The sequence below is a fragment of the Thunnus thynnus genome, chromosome 8 (genome assembly GCF_963924715.1).
Source record: "Thunnus thynnus chromosome 8, fThuThy2.1, whole genome shotgun sequence".
Taxonomy (NCBI): domain Eukaryota; kingdom Metazoa; phylum Chordata; class Actinopteri; order Scombriformes; family Scombridae; genus Thunnus; species Thunnus thynnus.
The window spans coordinates 11,785,379-11,811,642 of record NC_089524.1 but is presented as its reverse complement, the minus strand read 5'-3'; the positions used below and the strand labels follow the sequence as shown (position 1 = coordinate 11,811,642).

Here is a 26,264-nt window from a genome sequence, read left to right as displayed (position 1 = left end):
AGATAATGTGGTTCATTAGCCTACAACTCATTGACCTAACAGAGATGCTGTTCAATGATGCACAAGAAAACTTGAAAAACTGAATTCCTGAGGTCAAACATTTAAAAGTGGGGCTTTATCAAATCTTAAAATATTTGCGTAAGTAATTCAACACTTGAACTACTTGATGATTTAGTGTTTTACACTTGTTTAACCAAGACAATAGATGACCAACATGTTATTCCACTATTCAGTGGTTATCTCTCATTTACAATAAGTACTTGACCTTTTATTTGTTTTCACAGCTGGTCACAAGTCCCTCTTTGTTCCAGTTTGCACCGGTCATTATTTTATTCACTTTTATCTCTGTTTCAAGACAAAGTTGGAAGGTCCCTTTTTTGTGTCAGTGTTTTCAGCTACATTCCTCAGTAGCTGCAAGGATGTGTTTTTGTAAAAATTAAACCTGCTCCATTACTCTGAATAAAAAATGAAACTGCAGAGAAAAAAGCTACGTATTAACACAGAGATCCTGAATTTTGAAAGAAATAATATCAGATTAATTGATGTTCTCAGCACACAGAAGGTGACGAATCAAAGCTCAAGAGAGAAATACAAACTTTTGCCTAAACAATACTGAGTCAAGGTTGAATCTGCTACATTAGATTTTTTTTAAAATCACTATTTCACAAGTTTCATGATCACAGGAGTCTGTAGCTCACTGATTTATGGGTTAAAAGGTCCTTGAAATGTTCATGAAATGTTTTCTCATTGCCACTGCACTGCATCAGTACAGCTTTATGGAACAGTGGGGATGAGTGTGTGAAGACACAAGTGACCGGTCAGGTGTGACGGGTCAGGCACTGGGTGCAGGGAAGGCAGAGACTGTCATATACAGGAAGTTTAGTGAGCCATTACAACATTTACAGACTCACAGACACAGCTACATAAGATCATCAGAGACTACAAACATGCCGCAGTGAATTAATACAATTATCAAACAAAAATCAGTTTTGTTCTCGTGTAAATCTTTGCTGTCTCTCTCTGCGCAGTTTACCCTTCAGTGTCTATATATTTTTTTGAGATTTTATATTCCCATGTGATCAAAGCAAGTAGTACAAATAATAACAGTCACGAAGGTATTACCTCTCCTTAGTCTCTCTCTCTGTGTCTCACACACACTCACACACACACACACACACATACACACACACAGAGTCAAGTTCACCAAGTTCACCCTTTTGGAGCAGTGCCATCATTGCTGCCAAGTCAACAAAAAATTTGGCTTAATTCACAGAAAAAAGCCAAAGCAGAGGGAGAAAAGAATGTTACTTTCATTTAATGTAATTTAAGTTAAAATTATGAATATGAATATCTCATATATATCTTTTTTTTATTAAATATTCTTATATTCAGTATTTATGAGTCCATGTGTTCGTGTAAATATTTCAATTTCTAAGAATTATCCTTGATATTTAGATCAATTCAAGGACCTTTATCTATAATCCCAAGCTTCCTTTGTGATCCGTGCTTAATTGTAAGCAATTATTTGTGCGGAATAAGCTGGAATTGGAAACGTCTGATGTGAAGCTTTTCTTTTAATTCTCACCATTAAAAGCCTACAAAACCCCTCCAGGAAAGCCAGTGTAGTTACATATTCATACACTAGATGGTGGCATGGTTTTATCTTCTGTATCATTTGTCTTGTGCAAGAACAAAAGCACTCCTAGGAAAAAGTCCCAAATCAATCAAGGTAAATTCTGTCTTTTCAAAGATTAGAAAGTATAGCGTGAACTTTGCAGAGATATGATTGGACTCTGCATCTAACTGAAATATTGACAGTTGGTTTACACAGAAAAAAGGCACCTAAACACACTTTAATAAAAAAAAAAAGTAACCTATTAAGTCCCTGATATGTGAGCTTGTTTTCTGTGTGCAGGTTCCAAACAATGAAAGTCAAGAAGTGTTATTTCAAGGAAGAACTGGATTCCTAATTTTTCTGTATCTTGATTGGCTGGATGATAATTGAAAACAGGCAAATTACTGCAGGCAAGGCCACGCCCCCAGTTACTGCCGCCATGACGTCACGATAAAACCAAACGCACGCCGGGCAGCAAGACTCTGTGCTGTGGAGGAGAAGAAAAAAAGAAAATGTTCAAGAGCTGTTTGAGATGCAAAAGGTCATCTGTGTGCAGTAAAGCTTAAGTCAGATCTTTTCTTTATTTATTTTTCCTTATTGGTGTATTTAACAGAAACAGTTGAACATTAATAAACATTGATGCACTAGAAGTTAGCAAAGATTTTTCATCTGTAGTCACGGGACAGATGGTACAAAGTCTGATATAAAAGAACATAAGATTTAAAATTTCAGAGAGATTGAGATCATTTATAAGCATGTAAAGCATCAGCCATCCAAATGAGTCAAATAAAATCAATATATTTCAAAAGTTACTGTAATTTTAGTGCCAAACTCTCTTTTTTTGTTACTGTCGTTTCACTGCAGCTGAACAGTCTGTCGAGACACAATTTTTACTAAAATGACTGAAACTGTGGCAGATATTCACTTTATTTGACTAACTCAGATGGCTGAAGCCTCATATTAACTTCAGATGAACTTTAAAATACATTTTCTCTCAAAACGAACACAGTGGATTTTGTCCCCAGTCACTGTTACTCAATTGTAAGCACATTTGTGTTGTGATCGTCTAATGGTCAGTATGAAAAGGTGGTTACAGCGAGCAAAATCTGTATAAATGTTCATTTGGGCATCTGACTGTTGTTTTAAGACAGGCTTGAAAAATTGTGAACCCAAACTTTAATGTTAATAGAAATATGGACTGAATAGGACAACACTGTGCTGCATTATTAGACACTAATTGACACTAATACTTATTTAAAATAGCAAAGTAAGAAAATATGCTATTTAGTGCCATAAACCAGCCATAAGGATAATAAATGTTATTCTATATTTTTCTTTCTGTCAAAAGAAAATCACATCACACATCTTTCAATACTTTCCGACTTCACTTCCCTGTCTGTAGCTCTCAACACCGACCCATTGGTTCCTAACAAGTCATATATATAATGTTTCATTTTTTAAAAGGCTAAATAACTTCCTAACATAGAGGGAGTGTTGCAGTTTTTGTCAAACATTACTCAAACAGGACTAAATAATGCATTTGTTGGGATCTACTTTCCGCCATGCAATAATGGGAGGTCTAGTGAGCATTTACAGCAGCAAAATTTGATGACATTAATAAATATATAAACATTGCCAGAGTTAGGAACTAGACAAAAATTTCTCTTGTAGTCTGACCAGGTAGAAAAAATGCCAAGGAAGTGTGAAATACTATTTTATGGTCGATCTGTCTCTGCGTCTTTTCAAACAGCTTCCCTTTAACTTTCTGGGTAAAACGACCTGCAGAGGGCATCAGGGTCGTCGTCGGTCTCAGACAGACTCACCTGCATGGTCTGATGCTCTGGATGAGGATGACCCCGACGCCATTAGCCACCTTGTCTGTGAGGCTCATCGACCCATAAACAAAGGCTCCACTTTGCTGCCAAACAGGACAAAATGTGAAAGAGGGATCAGAGATTTTAAAATGTTGTAGCAAAGCACAGTTGAATGAAATCTATCTAGAAAGTCTACAAAGTTGTTCACTGTGTTTGTTTTTTTTTGTGAATAAGAGACACAAGGAATCCTATGTGAGCATTTATCTAATATTTTCATTCATCTCTTTTTCAACAGTGTGATTGAAGAAAACCAGACACAAGGAGAGATGTGACAGCAGTGAAATGTGATGTTGTTCAAACACACTACCACTAAACCCTCCCCTTTAATTTCACAGCTGACAGCATCTTCTAACAGGACTGTGATCCAGAAGCCCGAGAACAAAGTTACTGCTTTGGTATGGAAATCTTAATATTACAGCACGCATTAACGCATTTATCAAACTGATCTTCTGTTAACCCTCTTGTGACTGAACAGCTGATTCTGATGTGACATTTAAAACAAGAAAAGCTGTTTCTGCCTTGTGATGAAGTTTCTCTGTATTTTATTTGCCTTGAAAGTTGGCAGCAGTGAGTAAAACTTGCATTAAAAAAAGATAAAACCACCTTCTGTATATTCTCTTGTACTTCTGAATGTGAGTGCATTCATTCAGTGAGTGTTTGGTGGCTGTTGGGGAAAAAACTGACCGACCACTAAAACCCATGCAAGTAAATGAGGAACAAGAGAGGGGAAATGTGAAGAAGGGAGAATAAATGTGAATTTCCAATAGCAATGTTTACAAGCACACATCGGAAAAAGGAAAAAAAAAAAAAGAAAAATACGTCCCACTCATTTGGCACCCTAGACAACCGCCTATGTGGCCTATACCACGTGCAGCCCCTGGTATTCACAATTATAACACAATCATATTATGCAATTCTTCATGGGTTGCCTGCTTCTTACATCACAGACTTTTTAAAGAATCAAATCTCAGCTCTCAGAGGTCTTCTGACCTAAAGTTGTTGACTTAAGTCCTACCTCAAAGACTAGTATATCTCTTTGTATGTTCCTAGCATGTTTTCTATATATGTGTATATATGTGTTACTTATTCTTGCACAGCTGATTGTCTTAAAAATGGTTCTACCCTCCTGTAGAAGGTACAGAGCCTCCCCATGCAGGCTGAACCGCTACAAACATTTTATTCCAGACTCTTAACACCATGAAATGAAAGATGCCATTTGCCACAGGTTTATGTACAATAGATAAATGTGTGGGTGTGGAGGGAGACTGATGTGTCTTTTGCTGCTGGTTTGTTTTATTCTTTCATGATTGGTGGCTTCATGATGTGTGCTACTGGTTATATGTCATGTGTGTTCTTATTGCCAGTGTTGTTACTCTGTGATGTTTATTTGTTCATTTATTGTGGAGTCCAGAACTAATTTCCCCCATGGGTAGGAGAGTATATCGTGATTTTAATGATCTTGTTCAGCTCTTTGGTCAATGTGTGTTGTTTTTTTTCATGCACTTTCTAAATAAAAGGGACATATCACTGCCCTCCACTTACCGTCTGCTCCCCGATGAGCGTGGCGGTCATGGACAGAGACATGACCAGGATGGTAGCTGAACCGGCTCCCAGCAGCACCGCCGCGCCGTAGATGCTCTCAGCTCCCATTTTCTTGTCCACAAACACCCAGATAGCGAAGCAAAGCACCAACAGCAGCCCGACTAAATACATCATCTGACAACAGACAAATACATCTCATTAAAATATAACATCATTCATTCAAATCAGCAGTTTATTAATCATGGAACAGACATTAATTCCTCACATAAGGCAGTGTTACCAATATTTTAGAGTTTATAAAATTGAACATATCCTGATACACTCACACTAATATCCTGGTTATGATCAGATCCAAGTCATGCTTTGTGCATGTGACGGTCATATCCTGGTTTCAGAAAAGGTGTTTATCTACAAAAGTGACTGCTTTTTTGCTATTTTCAACTGTTGAGGAAACTTAATTGCAAGTAGAAATGACGGATATGTTGGATGTGAACGAGCGAGTGTCCTTCTGGTCAAAGAGATGATCAGAATCTTTAATAATGTTAGTCATATATACAGGGAGATGAATAACCAGGTTTCTCATGTTCCATGTTCCTAAACACGATCGAAACCAGAACTCAAAAACAGGATACTGACGAGTATATAGCAGTGGCAGGCAAATAGCGGCCCGTGGGCCAAATCTGGCCCCCCCAACAAAAATATTTAGCCCGTAACGAAAGCTGAAATTTTCCCTCTTATAGATGACATCAAATCTTTTACATGATGCTGCGTAAATCTACAGTAGATAATGATGCAAACACAAGGCTCATATAAATCTTAATAAGTATGACCGTGTATCTTATTAACTTACCAGATGAATAACACAGTTAAATAACAGAATTTGGCCGATCTGAGCAGAACAGATTTATGTCAGGAACAGCACTTTGAAGTCATGAAGCGGCCCACTGTTTATTGTTTGTGGATAAGTTATCAATTATATTTCTATTCTAGTGTAACACAGAGGATATATTCATGTTTGTGAGTCAGTTTTTGCCAGATGAGTATTGACATAAGCTGCTGTCACTTTATTAGCCTTCTCTTCCTGATACTCTCAGATAAAACCCTAAAACTGTTTTCTAAACCAATTTTATTCTTGAATGAATGAATTAAAAGAAATAAAGACACAAAACACAGTAAAAACATATCAGGATGTGTTTTCAACATGCCTGTACAACATCATCCTCTTTCAGAGTAAGCAGTGCTGATTGTTGAATGTAATTACTAACCCCTGGTATACAGTATGTCAACATATCCGGAGGCAGATTTTAATCAATAAAACAAATGTGACCTAAACTGGCTCATCTCAACCAACCAACTGCTCCACTTTTCAGACATTTTTAGAATATTTAAAATGAAAAGCATACATAAATTATGTCTCAAAAACACATAGTTTGCCTCTGTAAATCTCCTATTTACAACAGCCAGTTTAAAGGCCTCAGACACCAGCTAATGTTATTGTTTTAGTATCAGTGTTACTAGACTCACTGCTGACCCGCGTACAGGTCAACTGGCAGAGTTGGAGAATTCTTGCTCATCCAGATTGTCAGTCTGCATCTGGATGTTTTTACTGCTGTAATCCATTGACGCCACTTATATGAAGTACAGAAAAATGTATCTGAATGATTCTGGAGCTTTTCCTCAGCTACTACTTCCTGTTAAGCCAAATGAATGCCATGAAAACTGAGACACTCACACTGATGCCTATGATCTTGCTGACCGGCTTCATGGCCAGAGAGCACACGAAGCCGCTGACATACATCACCAGCGGTATGGTGGCGATGAAGTTCTGAGGAGAGAGGAGGAAACTGAATATTAAACAGCTACATAGATGTTTCAACAGAAGCTATATATTTAATGACTTACACAAGATATGTGAAAACAAACTGTGTGGCCTTACCTTTGGTAACATCAGTGAGTTGGTGAGATAAACTGAGATGTAAGTCTGGGACAAGTTGACTATTAGTCTTGTGCACATGTACAAGAAAGCCACCTGGTACAAAAGTAAACAAAGAAACAAACTCAGTGTACACATAATATACAAATCATATTGTATATACTTTTCTGTACATATTTTTGTCAACCATTTTGAATGTATTTTATAAAAGTTTTGATTTTTGAATGCATTTTCTTCCTCCAGGCAGCCATTGATTTCCACTCATTTCTATACAATATAAAAATCAGTTAGCAGACGCTTGACAATAGCTTAAGTTGTGTAATGCAACACAGTTAGAGCTGGGTGTATTTAAAACGTTTGTTGCAAGTGCCAAAATCCAAGTTTCAGTGCTGACAACAAAACAATACTTTTGCCTGTATGTCTTATATTGGGGAATAAAGACTTGTTTTACTTTAAACCTCATTTTTCTCTATTCAGTTCAAATAATCCAGACTTCTCAAATGCATCAGTAAAACAAAGCAGCCATTAAAAAACACAGAAAGTATCATTCAAATCTGATCAAAAATAATAAGACTAAGAATTTGGGAATGTCATTAGTTTTGCAGGTATTAAACCAAAGTATCTGGACAAGTGCAAATTTTCACCTGATGTGTTACATAACAAGTTAAGGGATCAGTGAAATAATTAGGATAATCTGTCTGGAAATCATGAATTTGTTTACAAATTTTTGTGCCACTCCATCCAGTAGATGTTGAGATATCTCACGGAATAAGTGGTAACACTGACCTGCTGGTGGCTCTAGATAAAATGGTAAGGGATCACTTAAAGTCATTAGGATTCATCTTCTAGACACCATGGACATACATCCAAAAGCCTGAGACCTCTGTCCCATTCACTTGAGTGGGACCCTACTGTGTGTACCAAATTTTATGGCAATCTGTCCAACAGTTATTGGGACATTTCACTCAAAAACAAAAATATCAACCTCATGGTGGAACAAGTGGAAAAGTCAAGAGATCACCAAAGTCAGTGGGCTTCATGCTCTGGGGACCATGAATGTCTGTACAAAAATTCATGGTAATTCATTTGTTATATTTCAGTCTGTAGAGGTTGTTGGTAGTTGAATGACACTCATTGTTGGAGAAAAGTTATGAAGGCCAAACCATGAAACTGGAGGACTATTGTGCATTTCCCCCCCCCTGTGCTTGTATTGACAAGTTAAACTAAACAAGTAGAAAATATCTAATTGATTTGGGTTGGTGAACCCTCTTTTGTGCTTTATATTTCAATCTGGACCAAAGTGGTGGACAGATTGAGCCACCAACAGACATTGCCATGCATGGGTTAATGCTGCTAACACGTCTAAAAATCTGCACTGCATTACTTCATAATGCTAATGTAATTTTAACAAAAAAAATAATGCAGACTCCGTGTTCACTGTGATAAATTACACAACTCATGCAATTTTCCAGACTGTGTGTGCTAATGGATTTCCATTTCAGATGGAAATGAATGGAAGCAAAAAAGAAGCCTGGAAGAAACTAGAAAACTACTTTTAAATATCTACAATAAATTAGAGTAGTTTGCAAAATAGTTAGCTGTGATATACACTCACTGAGGGATCAATCCAATACAACAGCTCTGCCATAAAATCTACTTTTACGAAGATTATAAATTTTTAGTTTTTGTTGACATTCTACTTTATGTTTATTATTGAGGTCATAGTGAGTGGTGGTGTTGTACTAGAGTGCATTATATTGAAAAGAGTTCCTCATATTTTGTCCACCCTCATGTGTGTCAATGGGTTGGACAAAATATTATTATTTTAATCATTTATGGCAGAGCTGTTGTACTGGATTGCATCAGATTGCACAGGAGTTCCTAATAAGTGAGTGTATATGTAAAGTGAATGTGACTCAACTGCAATAGTAAATTATATCTACAGTCAGTGTGACACTGGTAGAGAGAGTGATCCATGTCCTTGTACCAAAGAGGAAAAGAAACTTTCCGAATCAGCATGAATTCACTGCAGCAGAGATTTAGGAGTTACCTGGTAGAAGGACGGCTCCTTCAGCCAGTGCTTCCACTTGAACACAGGAGGAGGCAAAACCTCGTGCGAGGAGGATGGCGTGAGCAGCTGAGTCTCTCTCTCTGAGCCTGATGCAGCCTCTTTTGTGCCGACATGGAATATGAGGGAGAACAACGCCCCGATGCCCAGCATGATCAGGGACAGCGTCTATAGATAGAGAGTGAGCTCAGGTGAAAAATGGTGATTTTGCCAGAGCGGTTAAATGTCTCTTGCATCTCTCTTCTTACCCTGAACAGAGGGATGTCCGCCGGGCCCAGGCTGTCTGAGACGGATGGGTCCACATTGTGCTGCGCCTGGAAGTGAAAGAGCAGCCAGGCCACAGCGTACACGGTGATATTGGCCACGACAGTGAACGCGTACCTACACAAGGAAGAATATAAAGTGTTCAAACAGGACTTGAGTAGCTTTAAAGTAGAGATCACATAGACTAAATGATGTTGTACTTGCTTCTATATTCACCAGTTTATAGTTTCTGGGATTTTAGCTGCACTGGACAATATAATCAAATGAAACAACAGACAGTTACTTCTCTTTTCTCTGAAATTTTAGTTCCTCTGTTGTGTTTTTACAAAGAATTCAGCTGCTACTTCTCCCTTGTTTTTTTTTTATACTTTCACTGGCATAAATAATAACTGCGCATCTGGTTGATTCCATACACTCTTTATGTTTGAACAGTGCATTAGACGAAGTCTTGACAACTCTTTAAACATGGGAGCGAAGTTCAGGTTGCACGAAAGGAAAAAGGGCAGGCTGGAAAGGAAGCCGGATGGATGAGGAGAGCACAAACAATGGAAGAACTGACTGGATCATGGATGAAATCTGATTCAGACAAAGTAAAATATTCCAATCCAAACATTCACTGCCGTCTCAAAAAACTGTGTTTCATTATCAAGATTTTTTTTTTTTTTCTGACACGACAGCAAGTTTGACTGAGTAAACAACCTGATTTATAAAAACATTTTTGGAAAACACCAGTTTTGCTTCCTCTATGCTCGAGAGGGCTGGATGGAAAAATGTGAAGGTCATGACCCATAACAGTGAAATTCTGCTTCAGAGATTCCTTTTAAAGGAGAAACTGCTGCTGTTAGTCAGACATTTGTCGCAGAGTTCATAACAGACACACACAGCAAACATTTACTTGGTGCCACTGTTAGTGATGTGGATTAAAGGGAGAATATACCCCAATGTAAAAGTAAATTTTCTGATTCACAGCTGCAAATCCTGCATTCAAATGAAATCTGTTTTGAATATAAATCAGTCACTATATTCAGTGTCAGTGGACGAATTAAGGTTTGATGTCTCCTCGTGTCTCCAAATACTAACATTACAGTCCACAATCATCAGAATAATACAGAGTAGATTGTGTTTATCAAGTGATAATTATAATACTAACATAACAGTATAATATAATAACTATTATGCTCTTTACACCAAAAGACCCTGGTTTGATGCGTGTTGGTTATGTGCGTCCAGGACGTCCTCGGTGACATCACCTCACCTGTACGCAGTGAGCTCCACCTTGGCGCTCTCGCTGGAAACCAGCTCTGGGATGAGGGAGAGGTGGGAGATCTGAGTGGCTGCCCAGCCGAACTGGAAGATGATGATGAAGGGGGAGAAGTAAACGATCTGGGCCCACCGAGCGGTGTTGTCGGTGCAGGGCAGGCAGGGGTTAAAAATGAAGGGAAAAGACAGGAGAACACAGATGGTTCCTGGAAAGCAGACAAGGAACTGCTTCAGGAAAAGTCCCTTTAATCTGTCTAGAATATTACTGAGTATTTATTAAATGCGTTGTGGTGAACCGTAGTACTTTCATAAATAATAAATCACAACATCTTGTGTTTTAACCACTTCTGCTTAGAAAAGTGCTATATAAATAATATTATTCTAAGTATTTAGTGTTTGCAGTGACTTTCAATTTGTGGTAGTATTTTTTTTATGTAAACATTTCACAACATTTCTATATCTCTTTGATATCAGAAACTAACTATGCATATTAAAAATCATTAGTGGAACGTAACTGAGTACATTTACTCGGCACTGTAATTAAGTACAAGTTTGACATAATTGTTAGTGAGTATTTCCATTTTGTGCTACTTTATACTTACACTCCGCTACATTTCAGAGGGAAATATTGTACTTTCTACTCCACTACATTTATTTCACAGCTATAGTTACAAGCTACTTTTCAGATCAATATCTTTAAAAATATGATTTACTATATATGTATTGTTATAGATTATCCAACAGTATAAGGTGTTAAAATTATCTCCACCTTACCAATTATAAATTGCTGCTTACATGAACACAATGATCAATGAATAAGTATTGATATTCAAATAATATACAGTATATGTATGATAAATATATCTCTAAATTTGGGTGTTCTTGCATAATGAGTACTTTTATTTTTGATACTTTAGTACATTTTACTGACAATAGTTATGTACTTTTACTTAAGTAAGATTTTGAATGCAGGACTTTTGAGTATTTTTTCATTGTAGTATTGTAGTACTTCTTCCACTGTTGTTTAAAAGTAGCCTACAATCTGAGATACTTGTACTTTTCTTGAATATTTGCATTTTATGCAACTTTATTCTTTATTCTACATTTCAGAGGGAAATATTGTACTTTTTACTTATTTATTTCAGAGCTACAAGCTACTGTATCATCAAAATACACTGTGTTATAATGTAGATCAAACTACCCAACAGTATATGAAGTAATTTAAATGAGCTCCATCACAACCAGCTACATTAAAATGCCCCTCACACGTCAATGCATCAATAACAATCCAATGAGAGGCTTTTCAATATTATGAGTTCTTTCACTAGGAATACTTTGTCATTCTGCTAATAATACTTCTGTACTTTTACTCAACTTTTGACGCATGACTACTAACAGAGAATCATTAATTATAGGCCTATTACTATTTTTACTTAATAATCTGAATACTCCCACTACCACTGCTCATCATGACACTAGTGTGGGAATATTTTACTTCCAAAACATCTGATAAAGACTTAAAGTATGTGACTTAAAACTTATGAAGAACTACCTCATCTCTCTCAGAAACTTACCCAATAAATGCCATGTCTTTCTCTTGCCGTGTCTCCCGCTGCCAGGCGTCCTGTCGGATTCATATCCAACCAGCGGCGTGCAGACTCCATCTGCTATTTGCCCGATGAGCAGCATCACACCTGCAGAGGTGCTCTGGAAGCCGAGCACGGAGTGGAGGTACACCAGCAGATATGTGAACCACATAGAGGCGCACAGGTCGTTCAGAAAGTGTCCCGCTGCGTAACAAACCCGCCTGTGGACTGGTAAAGACCGATCCGCAGGCACAGACTGCTCCATGATTGATTTGACTCCTGTGATAAAACTTCCTTTATTCACAATTAGAGATCTGTCGTTTTCATTATTTACAAATACATAATGCAAATAGTTACACTAACAGACGTTGAGCAAAAACACAGTTCAACCTTGGTCTGAGCATCTCCAAAAAAATCTCCCCAATTAAATCATATAATAAACGCAAAGTAATGGATTATGCCAAGCTGGGTCCCCGCGCTGGTCAGCTGAACCGGTTTAGCTTTCAGTTAAATACTTTAATGCTCCAACATTAAAGCTTCTCTGAGCCATCAGAGACCCTTTGGATGCACTGACGACTTCACGCGTAAAAGCGCACTCGGACATCCTCGGTTTGTTTTGTCTGCGGGTTATTATACAGCGTCCAACATACAGCTCTGCAATGTACACGCCTCATGTCTACATTAGATGAATAATCAAGCTGTGGTTATGAGTGGGTTTGAGAACTCGTGGGCTACACTGTTTGTGCCCAAATCGGTTCCTCTTTTTGTTCTTCACATGGCGAGTGATTCAAGCACGGAACCCACTTTTGTCCCCCAGAATATCTCCTTCTCCTTCATAACTTAAAATCATTTAAAAGCTAAAATATCAATGCCATTAAAAGCTTAACAGATTTGATGTCTCCATATCAGATGGGTGAATAATATCGTAATTGACACTGGATTCACATTATGAGATTCAGTACCTCTTATGTTTGTATGGTCGACGCACTTTGAGGCCGCTTGTTGTAAACTTCAAGTGAAAAAAAATAACCCAAACTTCCCTTTTACCAGTTCATGACATATGTTGTGGTTTCACATGCTCATCATTCACATCACACAATGGTGATATCACAGCCAGTCATGTCTTGTGTAATAGGTCAATGTAACGTCAAATTTATACACAATTGAGTCATGACAGTGAGGGAGCTCAAGTGGGTCTCTTAAAGGACAGGTTCACAATTTTTCCAAGTCTGTCCTAAAACAATAGTAACACGTTTTTCTTGCTGTAATCATTCCTCTTCTTCATATTAGAAAATCCCTTCATAATGAACTTTCAATAGAAGTGATGGGGGATAAAATCCACAGCCGCCCCTGCTGTGCAAAAATGTATTAAAAGTTTATCTGAAGCCAATATGAAGCTTCAGCTGAACAAAATAGTTAAATCAAGTCAACATCTTTCAACGTTATCATCTTTTCAGTGCAAAAGTCCCTCCTTTGTTACCATCCTTCCTCTGCAGCTGAGCAGGAAAAATGTCCGTCGAGACACAAAGAGGGAATTTCAACTAGAAAGACTAACTGTGGAAGATGTCCACTTCATTTAACTCAGACAACTGAAGCCTCACATTATCTTCAGATAAACTTTTAAAAAAAATGTTTTACTCAATATGAAGACTGCGGAGGACCTGACTGTTGTTGTGAACCTGTCCTTTAAAGGGGCATTACACCAATTTCACACAAAGCTAAGCAGCACTTCTCAGTCTCTAGAAACAGTTGTATAATGTCTTCTGTGGCTCTGGTGGGAGCTTTCCAAAACATGGAAGCCTCCATTACAAACCGGATGTGCATTATGGGTAATGTTTGTTTCCAGTGTGCTTCGATTATGACCTCCCCCCCAAATTTATGGAATACTATAAATGCTGGAGTACTCCTTTAAATAACTCAAGGCCCTTACACTTCTCAATCTCTGATGTACTAAAAACTTCAGGGAGATTTAAAGTGGCTGCACAAAATCCTGAACATAGACAGAGATCCAACCTGTTAGACATACTGTACATCTCATTTTGTCCAGGAAACAAAAAGGTCACAAATAAAAATGACTGATTAAAGACATACATGAAACCGCAGCAAGGAACTCAAAAAAAAAAAAAAAAAAAAAAGGACAGTTATTGTTGTTTTTTTCCCCCAAGTTGGTACACTTTCAATTTAGGATGGTTCTGTTCTTTTCCAGCTCAAAATTAATTTTTAATGACGTGATGTAACTTATAAAACAATTAAACCATGTCGAGCTGCATGTCTGTCTGTGACCTGATAAAAAATGAAACAATGGTTCAAACAGATTTGGGTTGTTGTCTGCTAGATCTCGTTGAGCTGGCACACGCACACACACACACACACACACACACACACACACACACACACACACACACACACACACACACACACACAGTCCTGATCTCTCTCCAAACCAAACACCACTACTGTACAGATGTGCTGATTGTCACAGCAGAGGGTCGGGGTGGGGGGTGGGGGTGGTGGTATACTGCTTATACTGTTGGTGATAGTGAGGGATGTGCACACACAGTCAATACACACGTTCACTTACAGAGACCTGCAGGTTTTCAAGCACACACACACACACACACACACACACAGACACAGATACACACACACACACACACAGACAGACACAGATACACACACACACACAGACAAACACACACAGTAATCCAGTGAGCATTTGGGACAGATTAGATAAAACGTCATTGCGGGACACTCACTTGAGCTTTAAACATTTTACTTAGAAAGGCACAAACTATGATTTCCTGGTAAATTATTTTGATGTAAGAAATAAAAGTTGAAAGACATCCCCCCCCCTCCCCTCCCTCCCCCATGTAAATCAACATTTCTCGGCCATAACTCAGATATAAGCGTTGTGAGGACTCTTCCTAGATCAGTCTTTATTAAGTTGTTTTCTTAATTGTTAATTTCAAACCTAAAGTTACCACTGTAATTGTTTTCTTTTTTTTTTTTTTCCAAAAGTGCAATAATAATAATAAGAGAGCTTAATATCTGTTTCTCTCAATCTTCCACAGTACCTGAGGCCAGTGACTGTGCTACAAAGTCCACGTTGACAGACAAAAAAGAAAGCCAGAGTGAGGAAAAAAAAAAAAAAAAAAAAAAAATCGAACTCCAGAACACTACAACATAAAAACAAGTTTTCAATGCAGGGATTCGAAAAAAACTGAGGATTCAATTACAAAAAAAACAAAAGAAAAGAAAAATACATAAAAATCCTCCAGATTCTGTTTTTTATAGATGAAATGCTTCCTGTGTCTCTCAGATTGAACATCAGCATAGTTCACCTTTTCCTCTTTACCTTGATCCCAAAACACACACCAAAGAAAAAGAAAAAGAAAAGAAACAATTTCCTAAGGAGCAGATTTCTTTCTCTCGAACCATTGATGGTTCCCCCTGATCAACAGCTGACTGTTGGAACAATACACGCTCTTTATGGAATCTAGAATACAACAACTGTTTCAAACAGTATCTTTTTTCATATTCACGCCACGGTATTCGAGTTTCATTGTTACAGCTTTTTTTTACTTTTTCTCAAGCCCCCCGTTGTAATGCAGGTACGTTTATTTTTTGTCGATAAAGGAATCAAGAGTCTGTTGTGGAGTCGGGTAGGACCGCAACATTCCTTTAACTCGCCAGTAGCCGGGGAGCACTGAGAACGAGAAAGAAGAGAGAGAGAGAGAGAGAGAGAGAGAGAGCGAGCGAGGTACAGAGTGACAGGGGAAATAAAGTGAGAGGGGTAAAGAGGTGAGGGGGGGGAAGCTGGACAGAGATAGGGGGGGACAGGGTGGGGGGGGGGTGGGGGGGTCTGTGTAGTTGCTTCCATTTAAAACTTGACAGTGACCACAATGTTTCAAGTTCTCTCCATTCTCTTCTTTCACTTGTGCCTCTGGAGGGCTTTCCTCTTTCTCCTTTTGAAGAAACAACAGCACCTGCAGGCAAACAAAGGAACTTAATTTCAGAGACATTGCAAGAAATACATCTATACAAATGAGATCAGTATATCAACAGATCTGGTTGGCAAAATACCTGAATGCACTACGATAAAAAATCTCTTTTATAAGCACAGATCTGAGTAGGAAACATTCATATAGCAGGATTCTCATTTTTATCGGGTTAAAATAACAATCACTGGTGGCCGATTATATCAGCTGCAGACAGTTAACATTCATTCTGTGACAGCTGAAGTGAAACATTTGGTTGCTCTCTGCGGCTGGTGTCTGTATGTTTGTAACATCACTCTATGACCAAGAGTAGACCAACAGAGTTGTGACTTTTCCCCCAGAGAGGTGATCCAGCTGATCGCATCAGGAGAATCTCTCAGTTAAGCTTTTATGCATATCATAAAGATTTTTAAGCAAAATAATAGCGCTGACCTCCAGTATTTGGAGTAACTAGCTTGTAAAAATTAAGGTTTTATAATGTATCAGATTAATTTTAATATCTTACAAATGTTGAAAGCTAAACCAGAAATGCCAGATACCAGAAATGATCACAAATATTTTTTTTTTATGCAACAGGACGGCTGTTTCGTACTTGGTTTCGTCAGCCACTTCAACCTCGGTGGGAGCGGTGATGGGAGCGTTGGAGTGTCCAGCTGTGGGATCATCAGTGTTCAGCTCGCCATTCGTTGAGCTCATCACCTGCACGAGTACAAAAAAAAGGGACACCGGAGTGCTCACACACACGCACAATTTGAGCCATTGATTGCAGGCTGGAGATGAACATTCACATAAAAACATATAAACCTTCATTGTGTCTGTTTTATCAGCACTCTCTGATAAGGAGAGCAGTTTAACATGTACAGTGACCTGAAACGCCCCAACTAGAGCAATTTCATTGAAATCTCCAAGCTGGAGTTCTATTAGCCAACACTGGGGGGCATATTTGAGCCACAACATTAACAATGTAGGCCTCTGACTTCAGGGGACACAAAAATGGCCATTTGACATAATGTACACATGGAAAATACTAACTTATAGTTGAGATTGCTCTTCCAGATTCTTACTGAACCACAAATCTTTTGAGCTACTTAATAATATACAGAGTTCATATATTTTTCTACTAATTTAAGAATCCTTGTTTTCCCTCTTGGCATGGCCTTTCCTGTGAGCAGCTTATTAGCAGATGAGGCAAATGAAGCAGTGAGAGCAAACAGAACTGACATACTGGGATTCAAACAGTCTGATACAAACACACAGAGGAGGGTCGGACAGACCGCCTGACGGGCAGGCAGCGTGAAGTCAGTGTGAGGGGAGGGGGAAAGACACAAACAGAACTATGTGGCTTCATGCATTAGCCATCTGAGCAGCAGCAGCAGCAGCAGCAGCAGCAGCAGCAGTAAGCAGCAGCAAGTACCTGAACAGAGCCCCCCAGCCGCTCAGCTGTGAGGTGCGACCCCAGAGTCTCCTTATTGGTCACGGGAGTGGGCTGAGACTCACTTCCTTTCGGCTCAGGCGACTTGACGCAAAGAGCAAAAAGGGGGTTGAGGAGGCAGGTGGTCGTGAAGTGGTGAGGAGGTGGGGGAGGAGGAGGAGGAGGGTGTGAGGGGTCGGGGGGTGGGGGTGGGGTGGGGTGGGGGGGGTGATGTGATGGGGAAGTGGAGGGGGTGGGTAGAGGTGTGGAGGAGGGACAAGGAGGAGGGGGAGTGAATAAAAACAAAAAAAAAAAAAAAAGAAAAAAAAAATTATAGAAGACATCTCCCAAGCAGAAGCAGGCTTGTTAAGACAAACTATGTTAATAGAGGAGGAGAGGGAAGCAAAAATTTATGTGAAGCACAGATCAACACACTAATAAAGTCATGCAGGAGTAAAAGAAAACAGCCTTGATCACCTCAACTAGCTCTGCATATTAAAAACAACACAGGAAACGATCTACGAGACCGAGTGTTCGTGTACCAGCATTATTACAGCTACACCTGATCTGTGACGCTAATACTGTTTGGCAATACATCAAGTTCAGGATAAGTTTGGTTTTTTGGATTCTGCTTTAATTTACTGAAGTAAAGTTAAAAAAAAGTTTCTCCTCAGTCCAGTAAATAAAACCTGTACCTGCTGGTATTTTCATGTTGTTTGATACATCTGACTGTTTTAACTTGGACGTTACAGGTTCGTTTTTTTTACAGTCCTGAGCAACGTGCGCTGAGCTGGAGGTGGTGCTTTATGAGCTTTAAAAGATAGCATGTTGTTACCAAGCCAATCACGTTAAACGAAGAGCAGTAAAGAGAGGCTAGAGTCCACGGTAATAAGTCAATCATAAAATCTAATGCACGCCTTATCTGGCCTTACAGGAAAGAATGAGTCAGCAAGTTCAGCAACATGATTTGTGTCCATCAGAAATGTTTTTATATTAACTCATGAACTACCCTGCTAATAAAACTCATAAAACAAGGCTCGGATAAGCATGCCAATGAAAGGAATAAAATAAATAAATAATAATAAAAAAAAGTCTACACTTTGTCACACACTAAGCATATAGGCTTGTCATTACTGGTATGAACAATGCAATTTGCATTTTCAACTCATGCATGCAATGACTGGAGCTTAGAGTGGCAAGGTGTGAGCCAAAAAATGGTGCTTTATTTCACAGCTGGAGCAGCAGAGTCTGACTCATGATTGTGCATGTCAGTTAATATACTTTTAAGGAATCACAATTCTGTAGACTTTAAGGAAAGAAGACTTCACTGCTGTAGACGGGAACAGAGGTGAAGGAGAAGTGGAACTGAACGGCAGCCATTTTCTCCACGAAGCTACTTGCAGTCGGACATAACAACAGTAGTCTGGCTGAGGAACTTGAACAACAGGGTCGGTCGGTCAGTCGGCTGGCCGGTCGGTTGGTAGATTGGTGGGTGGGGGTGTGGCGTTTGTTGTGTGATAATGCTGATGACCTCACCTGGTTTTTGGTCTGCTGTTGTGCTTTGTCTCTGCTGCTGGGCTGCACTGGCGTGTCACTGGGGATAGGGCCTATTGGTGTGGGCTGCGGGAAAAACACAAGTGGTCACAATGTTTAAAGGAAATAAAAAGAAGAGAAAAACTACAGTGTTGAACTCAAATGAGATATTGGGGAGGAGGGGGGTACATTAAGAGGGACTCACAAGTGATTTGCCGACCCAGTCGTATTCATAGTCAAAGACGTAGCCGTTCCTGTCGAACAGATCAGTGAAGAGCTTCCTCAAGTAGTCGTAATCAGGCTTCTCAAAGAAGTCCAGCCTCCTCACATAGCGCAGGTAGGTGGCCATCTCTTCTGTAGCAAAAGGGAAGATATTGTCAAATTAGACATTTGGTTGACTAATAAATAAAATCAACACACTAAAAAAAAAGGGAACCTGTCTGGTTCTACTGACCAGGGAAGCTTTCACAAAGCACTTCAATCGGTGTTGCTCGTTTGGTGTCTCCAATTTTCTGATACCTCTCCTTCAAAGTGTCCGCCTAGAGGGGGGAGAGGAAAAATACATATTAATCTCAAAATCTGGGCTAATACATAGCTGGGAGCAGTGTGAATGAATAGCTGTTATATTCAAATGTGTTGCACATTAGTTGTAAATCCTCTGGTAAGTTATATTACACTTTCATTACGCAGACATTTACGGCACCAGAGCTTCGTGTTTGTGGAAATCAGCTTAGTGTGTCACAACGCTGTAGACCTGCACCCGGTGGCAAGAAAAATGGAAACTCATGTTTATAAAGCTGAAACAATGAGTCATTTAATCAATTAGTCGATCAACAGAAAAGTAATCTACTTTAGAACTCATTTTAGAATTGATTTGTAGTTTCTGTCATTTTCAAGCTAAATATCAAACATTCACTGTTTTCAGGTCCTGAAATGTGAGGATTTGATGTTTTTCTTTGTTATGTATGACAGTAAACTGAACATATTCGGATTTCGGACCATTGGTTTAACAAAACAAACAATCTAAATAAGTCATGGAAAACAGCAACATCCTCTTCTATTTAATATTTAAAATTTAAACCTGCAGCAGCCCTTCTCACTTAGAATATATTTTACATATTTTTTAATTGTAAATTCTTTTCTTTTTTATAGCCTATTACTTCAGATTACTTAATTTTGTGTATATTTTTGACTGTTATGCGCCACAAAAAGGCAAATTCCTTGTATGTGCAGACCTACTTGGCAATAAACGTGATTGTGATTCTGATCTTGATGCTAACTGTCATGTTAGTGAGAAGTCGTTTTGGTCTGGCTGAGCCACCCCGCATCCCCCACAATCAACATCCCTCACAGTCCTCTACCACGAGCTTCCTCCCACCTAGCAAATGTTCAGATGAGATGTCTTGTCTTCTAGTCTTATTCTATATATACCTTTGATATCACCTCCTACAAAAAAGCTCCGCTCTAACTTGCTCTCCTTCTATCCGTAATCATTCCTTTATAAAATTGTGAGATTCTCAGTGAACTCTTCTGGTGCACAGCGTAGTGTGTGGAAGGGGGATTTTTCTTTGTAGCAATGTATTCACATGAAAGAAAGCCCCCGCTTCCTTTACGGGGAAAGTCTCTTCATTTTTCTAGTCAGAGTGTCTAGATTTGATTGAGAGCACCTGTGGGGGATCCTGTCATGAGGAAGTCAGTGTTATCCATCATTAAACCATGACCACTCAGAATTCTTGATTCTGATTAGCTGGCAGGTGACAAAATAAGCTGATGCATTGCTGCTGGTATAATAATATTAACAAGGTGTAAAGTGTGATGCACCACTATTCTCTATTCTTGTAGACTGAGTGTGTCATAGCTGATATTCAGTAAAACTCATCTTTATGTGTGTGATGAAATCCAATTTTAAAAATCAAAGTTTAAAACACTTGTAACCTGAGAGCAGCCATACTTGTGAAAGCCTTTCCTGCTATCAACTGTTCCACTGCAGGCAGCAGGAAGTGACATATGGCATAGGGTTATGTTAGCAAGTGGTCACAGCATAAGTGAGATAATACCTCTGTAGTGTACTCTGCACTTCGTGTTGAGTGGCTAACTAAAGACACTCACAACAAACTGGGTGACAGTTTTTAGTTTTCTTTGGTAAGTAACAAAAGGACAAATAGAATAAATAAATCACCCAGTTTCTCGATACAGAAAGTAGCAGACTTGGCAGAGGGAACCAGTCTGTTTCAGGTTGCCATGTGTTGTCATTTCATATCTGGACACCTCATGATTAGGCATCATCATTTACATAAACCACAGATGATATCAAAGCTAGTCCTGCGAAACAGCAGCAAATCAAACAATCGAAAGGAGTCTAAATAGTTTGTGCTTCTAGGCGAGACAGAGGTTGCTTCTCTTCTGCTCTCACGGATTTCAGGTTAAAGAAATAAAACAGACACACCAGCGGGGAGACCTTGAAATGTCACCAGTGTGAGTGGATGGTGTTTTCCAGACAACGGGTAAACACCGGGCTCTCTGTCGCTGAAGTCATTTGGATGATATGTATGAAAGAGATACTGTACTGAGCAGTACAGCAGGAAAAAGGTAAATCTCTATACTAATCGTTAGGGGAGAATACAGGAGTGATGATGTATGTGCCAACACGCGGATGATGTTCAACAATGCACTAGTACCTTTAGGCCCTGCCACGGGAGGCTGCCTCGGAGGAAATACATGAACATGTGACCCAGTGCCTCCAAGTCATCCCTTCTGCTTTGCTCTGAAATAGACAACAAGAATAAAAACAGGAAAGCTGTGAGAAACACATTCATAGTCAAAAAGACAGTAGGAAATATAAAAGAATTACAATTATGTAATGTTAAACAAGTTAAGTACATTTTCATTAATTCAAATAATCCAAACGTTAAAATGAACCACATATGAAAAGGCTATGATCCGCGTCCACGGAGATGTGGAGAGCAAACAGTCTGCGGGTTTTCATTCCAAACAAACACTAACCCGCTGATGGGCACTCCTTAAAGCTGAGCAGGGAACTAATCAGTGAAATCACCTCCTGAAGTGAGCACTTGGAATGAAAACAAGCAGACTTGGCTTACCATGATACTAGGGCTGCAACTTATTATCGATTAATCTGCCAACTATTTCCTCGATTCATCATTTTATCTATAAAATGTCAGTAAATTTCCTATTACAATTATCCAGAGTCTAATATTACGTTTTCAAATGTCTTGTTTCATCTAACTGAAAGTCGAATAGCCACATTATTCAGTTTACTGTCATGTATGACAAAGAAAAGCATAAAATTTCAGATCTGAGAAGCTGAGCCAGATCATTTCTGGCATTTCTGCGTTAAAAAAGTGACTAAAACAATTATTTAATCATGAAAATAGTTGCCAATTAATATTTAGTTGACTAATCGTTGCAGCTCTACATGGTTGGCCTCCTCTACCGAAGAGGAAAAACAGCAGAGATGATTCAACATACCTAAGAAAATAAGCTACACATTGGAGAACGTTTAATGATTTATGAGAGAAAGATATGAAAAATGTCAACAAGCCTAAACCGATACAGCTGATCGCAGGAAACACATTTACAGTAGCTTGAAAAGGTTAAGCAAATAACTGTATGCAAAATCAGCTTAGTGCTATTTGTGTACAATGCTGTGTACACAAAACACTTAAGCCTCCACAAAACGGAACTTTATGCGATGCTTGCATATGCAAATTAAATAGGAGTAATAACACCACTGTTCCTGGGAATTTCTCACCCTTTCCCAGGTGTGTGTTGATGCTCATGTATCGTGCCGTTCCAGTCAAACTCTTGTGCTCCCGGTAGGGGATGTGTTTTTTGGTCTCGGGGTCTATGTACTCTTTGGCCAGACCAAAGTCAATGATGTGGATGGTGTGCTGCCTCTTGCTTCCTGGCCGCCCAACCAGGAAGTTTTCTGGCTTCACATCTCTGTATATCAGACTCTTGGTGTGGACATACTCCATCCGTGTAATCTAAACAAACGGTAAATGGATCAGGGGTCAGTATTTGAAATTTCAAATCACTGAGACAGTTTTCACACATGAATAAGACACAAAACAATAAAAAATAACATTACTGATGATATATTTAGTAAACATCATGGCTTTATTACAAGTTTTCTTAGCTTAAGATGAAAATATTTTTTGATGATTTCAAAATTCAAGTGTTTATCCAGAACTATGGAAGTGTGAAGACTGCAAAAAACCTGCTTGTATAATTCCTGGGAAGCACAGAAACATGCATTTCCTGCTTTTTGGTTTGTGCACTTGTTTATTTTTGTTGCTAATATGTTTACCTTGCTTTGCATACCATACCTTAACATTCCTTTCACTATTAAAAAAAAATGCTTTCAAAGTTGCACTATGTTTTCAGTAAAGCCTCTGCAGGCTTATCTAAACGTTTCCCTCCTGCTCTCCTCATCCAGGCCTTACCAGCTGTATGGCTATCATGAGGACGGTCTTGAGGGAGAAGGTGCGGTCACAGAGGTCAAACAGGTCCTCTAGACTGGGCCCGAGCAGCTCCAGCACCATGGCGTTGTATTTCCCGCAAGGACCGAAGTAGTACACCTGTGGGATTCCCTCTGTGGAAAGACAAACATAAATAAGATTGGTTTTGTTAAATCAAGCCATGGCTTGAATTAAATGAAACATCTTACAGAATAACATTTGCATTTAAATGGGCACTTTCATTCAGTTTGCCTGAAATTAGTTTAGATTTCAGTGTTGACAGCACACTGCAATGTTTTACTATAGTGTTGACATGGAAACAAGAATAAGCTGTTGAGAATTTTGTGACATGAAATGCGGCCAGTGCACCATTTCTCAACTTTTTGTTACCCAAGCTCCTGTTTCTACTGTGTCAACCCTGTGTCATATAAACCAAAACTGATACTAAAACTTATTTCACTGGTATTAACATGTTGTTCCTTTTAGGACACAAACTTATAATACTTAGTGAAGAAACACTGAAAGTCATGTGAAAGGTGCTTCATGCTCTGAAGTGAATTGTCACTCTGGTTTGTTGATAAGAACAAAGTGTGGGAGGAGTCTCCACAACAACACTAGAACAACAATGACAAACAACACTTGCATTTGCTTCCCTCAACAGGTCTGTCAGAAACAGAGGTGGCTTACGGTTTCCATTTCTCTGAAGTAGGATTAAAAGGAAAGCTGTGTAAAAGAAATGCCAGTGAAGGTGAAAAGCACACTGTCAAGAGCTATTATACCTATGCTGCTAGAAACCACCACACCCATTTAGGTAATATGTATGACTTCTGAAGAATGTGAATGAATCAACCTGGCAGTGGGAAAACTGGAGCATTGCAAAACATCCTTCTGATTAAACAATACACATACAAAACACTAACACTATTACTATATATAAAAACAAATCATACTGATATTCTTAAAATGATTTATAATTGTGTAACAAGCAGTCTTACAGTGACCTGAAGCTGACGTCAGATTTCACAGCTTTGTCACAAAAAAAAAAAAAAAACTGCTGCGGCCTGTGAGGAACCAGCATCACATTTCACAAACACTCTTGAATAACATGCAACAGTTCGCTGGAAAAAAAAGATAATGTACTGCTGTAAGTAATGCTACGTAGACACAAAAACCAGAGTCATTTTCCTGGTATTTTTGTCAGCCCTTCCCCATTGCAATTTCAGAGGCATTTTATAGCTCTCATGGATGTTTCTGGCAGACATTCACCTCTGATTCACTGTCATAAGATCACTTTTGACACAATCAAAAATGCCACATTTTGGCCCTGTCCCCAGATCTGTAGTGTTCTGGATCAGGTTGGTCTGGTTGTGTCACCGGCCAGCCATCTCCAGACCTTTGAACCTTTCTGTGGTGACAAAGGCGTAGCATATACATGGCAGCCGTCTCCCTGAAAACCCACTAAACATGAGATACCACATCGATGTTGCTTCCACAGCAGGCGGAGCAGCACTTATGTGGTGTGTGAGTTGAGAGAGAAAGACGGTGTCACAGACGTAAAGTGTCTGAGTCTGTGAGATAAAGATATAGATCAAAAAAAAAGGAAAGATATTTGGGATGAAGCACATTAGTACTTGACTGTCAGAGAAATAGATAAATGTGTGATGGAGATAAAGATAGTTGGGATTCAGTTTGGATTCTGTGCGTTTGTCGGAGTGGAGACTTTACAGGTCAGATTTACCTGATCATCCCTCAGCGTCAGGCCCACCAGACACACTGCGCATGTACAGATTCAAACTGACACGCACGCACACACACCTGTCTGCACTTTAGTCTCTAGGATTTTCCTAGTAATGATGTCCATGACAGATGAGGCAGTGACAAGAGATCACTGGGAGGCTGACTCATCAAAAGCTTGGCCCAAATCTAGAGGGCATTCAAAGCACAGTCATCACAAAGGGGAAAGCACACAGTGTATTATAATCTTGCTCTGGTGAATGCGAGCAAATGGCTGGTGGAAAAAGCCCATTTTTGAGGTGATTTCCCGCTTGAGTTTAAAGCAACATTATGCAACTATTTTAGCTTAAAATAACAGCTTCAAATTCGTTTTCATGGTACACTGACTTTAATATGGAGAATGGCGCCTCTTTGATTCCTACTTCGCACCACCAACACCTGTTTTTGCACTACGTAACTTGAGATGAGCGAGTACGACCACCCGCGAGACATAGTAGTCCACCTGGATGTAACTCCATTTCCTGCTGCTGCCGCTTCATATTAAAAAGTTTTCCACTGACAAAAAAAACAAAACAGAAGGCTTTTATTGTGAAGAACTTATAGGAAATGAAATGTGTTTCACGCTGAGTTAGCGGCCCTATTCTTCAATAAAAACAAGTCAACACAATAAGATTTAGAGATATTTGGAGCTATTTGTTCAGCAGATCAGTTAAAAATTCTGCAGAGAAGAAGAGTACAAGCTGGAACAGCCACAGTGACGATGATGTTAGATGAAGAGCTGCAGACAACAGGCTCTTAGTGCTTTTTCGGCAAACAGCACATCTCCCAACAGGTAGCTTAAACAACTTATTTTACCTTGCAGTGAGGGTACTGCACTACTGTAACGTGTGGGAACACTGAAGGGGAACAGACTTCAACACACACTGTTGAGACATCCCTCGCTGTGCTTCTGGCTGATCTTATTT

At 39.1% G+C, this 26,264-nt stretch overlaps 2 protein-coding genes across 7 annotated transcripts in view; both read right to left on the bottom strand.

The window, feature by feature from the left end:
- Nucleotides 1-1,556: 1,556 nt before the first annotated feature.
- mfsd12b (major facilitator superfamily domain containing 12b) lies at nt 1,557-14,767 on the bottom strand. Its single transcript, XM_067596505.1, has 9 exons — nt 12,131-14,767; nt 10,552-10,762; nt 9,281-9,413; nt 9,015-9,200; nt 6,968-7,060; nt 6,764-6,856; nt 5,032-5,205; nt 3,439-3,533; nt 1,557-2,102 (listed from the first exon to the last, which is right to left on the bottom strand). The coding sequence occupies exons 1-9, from the start codon at nt 12,405-12,407 to the stop codon at nt 1,967-1,969; spliced, it is 1,398 nt and encodes a 465-aa protein (XP_067452606.1). The 5' UTR covers nt 12,408-14,767; the 3' UTR covers nt 1,557-1,966.
- Nucleotides 14,768-15,699: 932 nt separating this feature from the next.
- The window catches only part of csnk1g2b (casein kinase 1, gamma 2b), a 37,700-nt gene continuing 27,135 nt past the window's right edge, over nt 15,700-26,264 (bottom strand). For 3 of the 6 annotated variants that reach the window (XM_067596506.1, XM_067596507.1, XM_067596508.1), the window contains exons 4-12: nt 23,551-23,699; nt 22,857-23,091; nt 21,763-21,848; nt 19,539-19,623; nt 19,290-19,438; nt 19,088-19,171; nt 17,555-17,656; nt 16,733-16,839; nt 15,700-16,128 (exon numbers count right to left, since the gene is read on the bottom strand). In XM_067596506.1, the coding sequence (XP_067452607.1) occupies nt 16,074-16,128; nt 16,733-16,839; nt 17,555-17,656; nt 19,088-19,171; nt 19,290-19,438; nt 19,539-19,623; nt 21,763-21,848; nt 22,857-23,091; nt 23,551-23,699 (1,052 nt within the window). In that variant the 3' untranslated portion in view covers nt 15,700-16,073. The remainder of the gene's footprint in view (nt 16,129-16,732; nt 16,840-17,554; nt 17,657-19,087; nt 19,172-19,289; nt 19,439-19,538; nt 19,624-21,762; nt 21,849-22,856; nt 23,092-23,550; nt 23,700-26,264) is intronic. The other 3 variants (XM_067596509.1, XM_067596510.1, XM_067596512.1) reach the window with 3 other exon arrangements.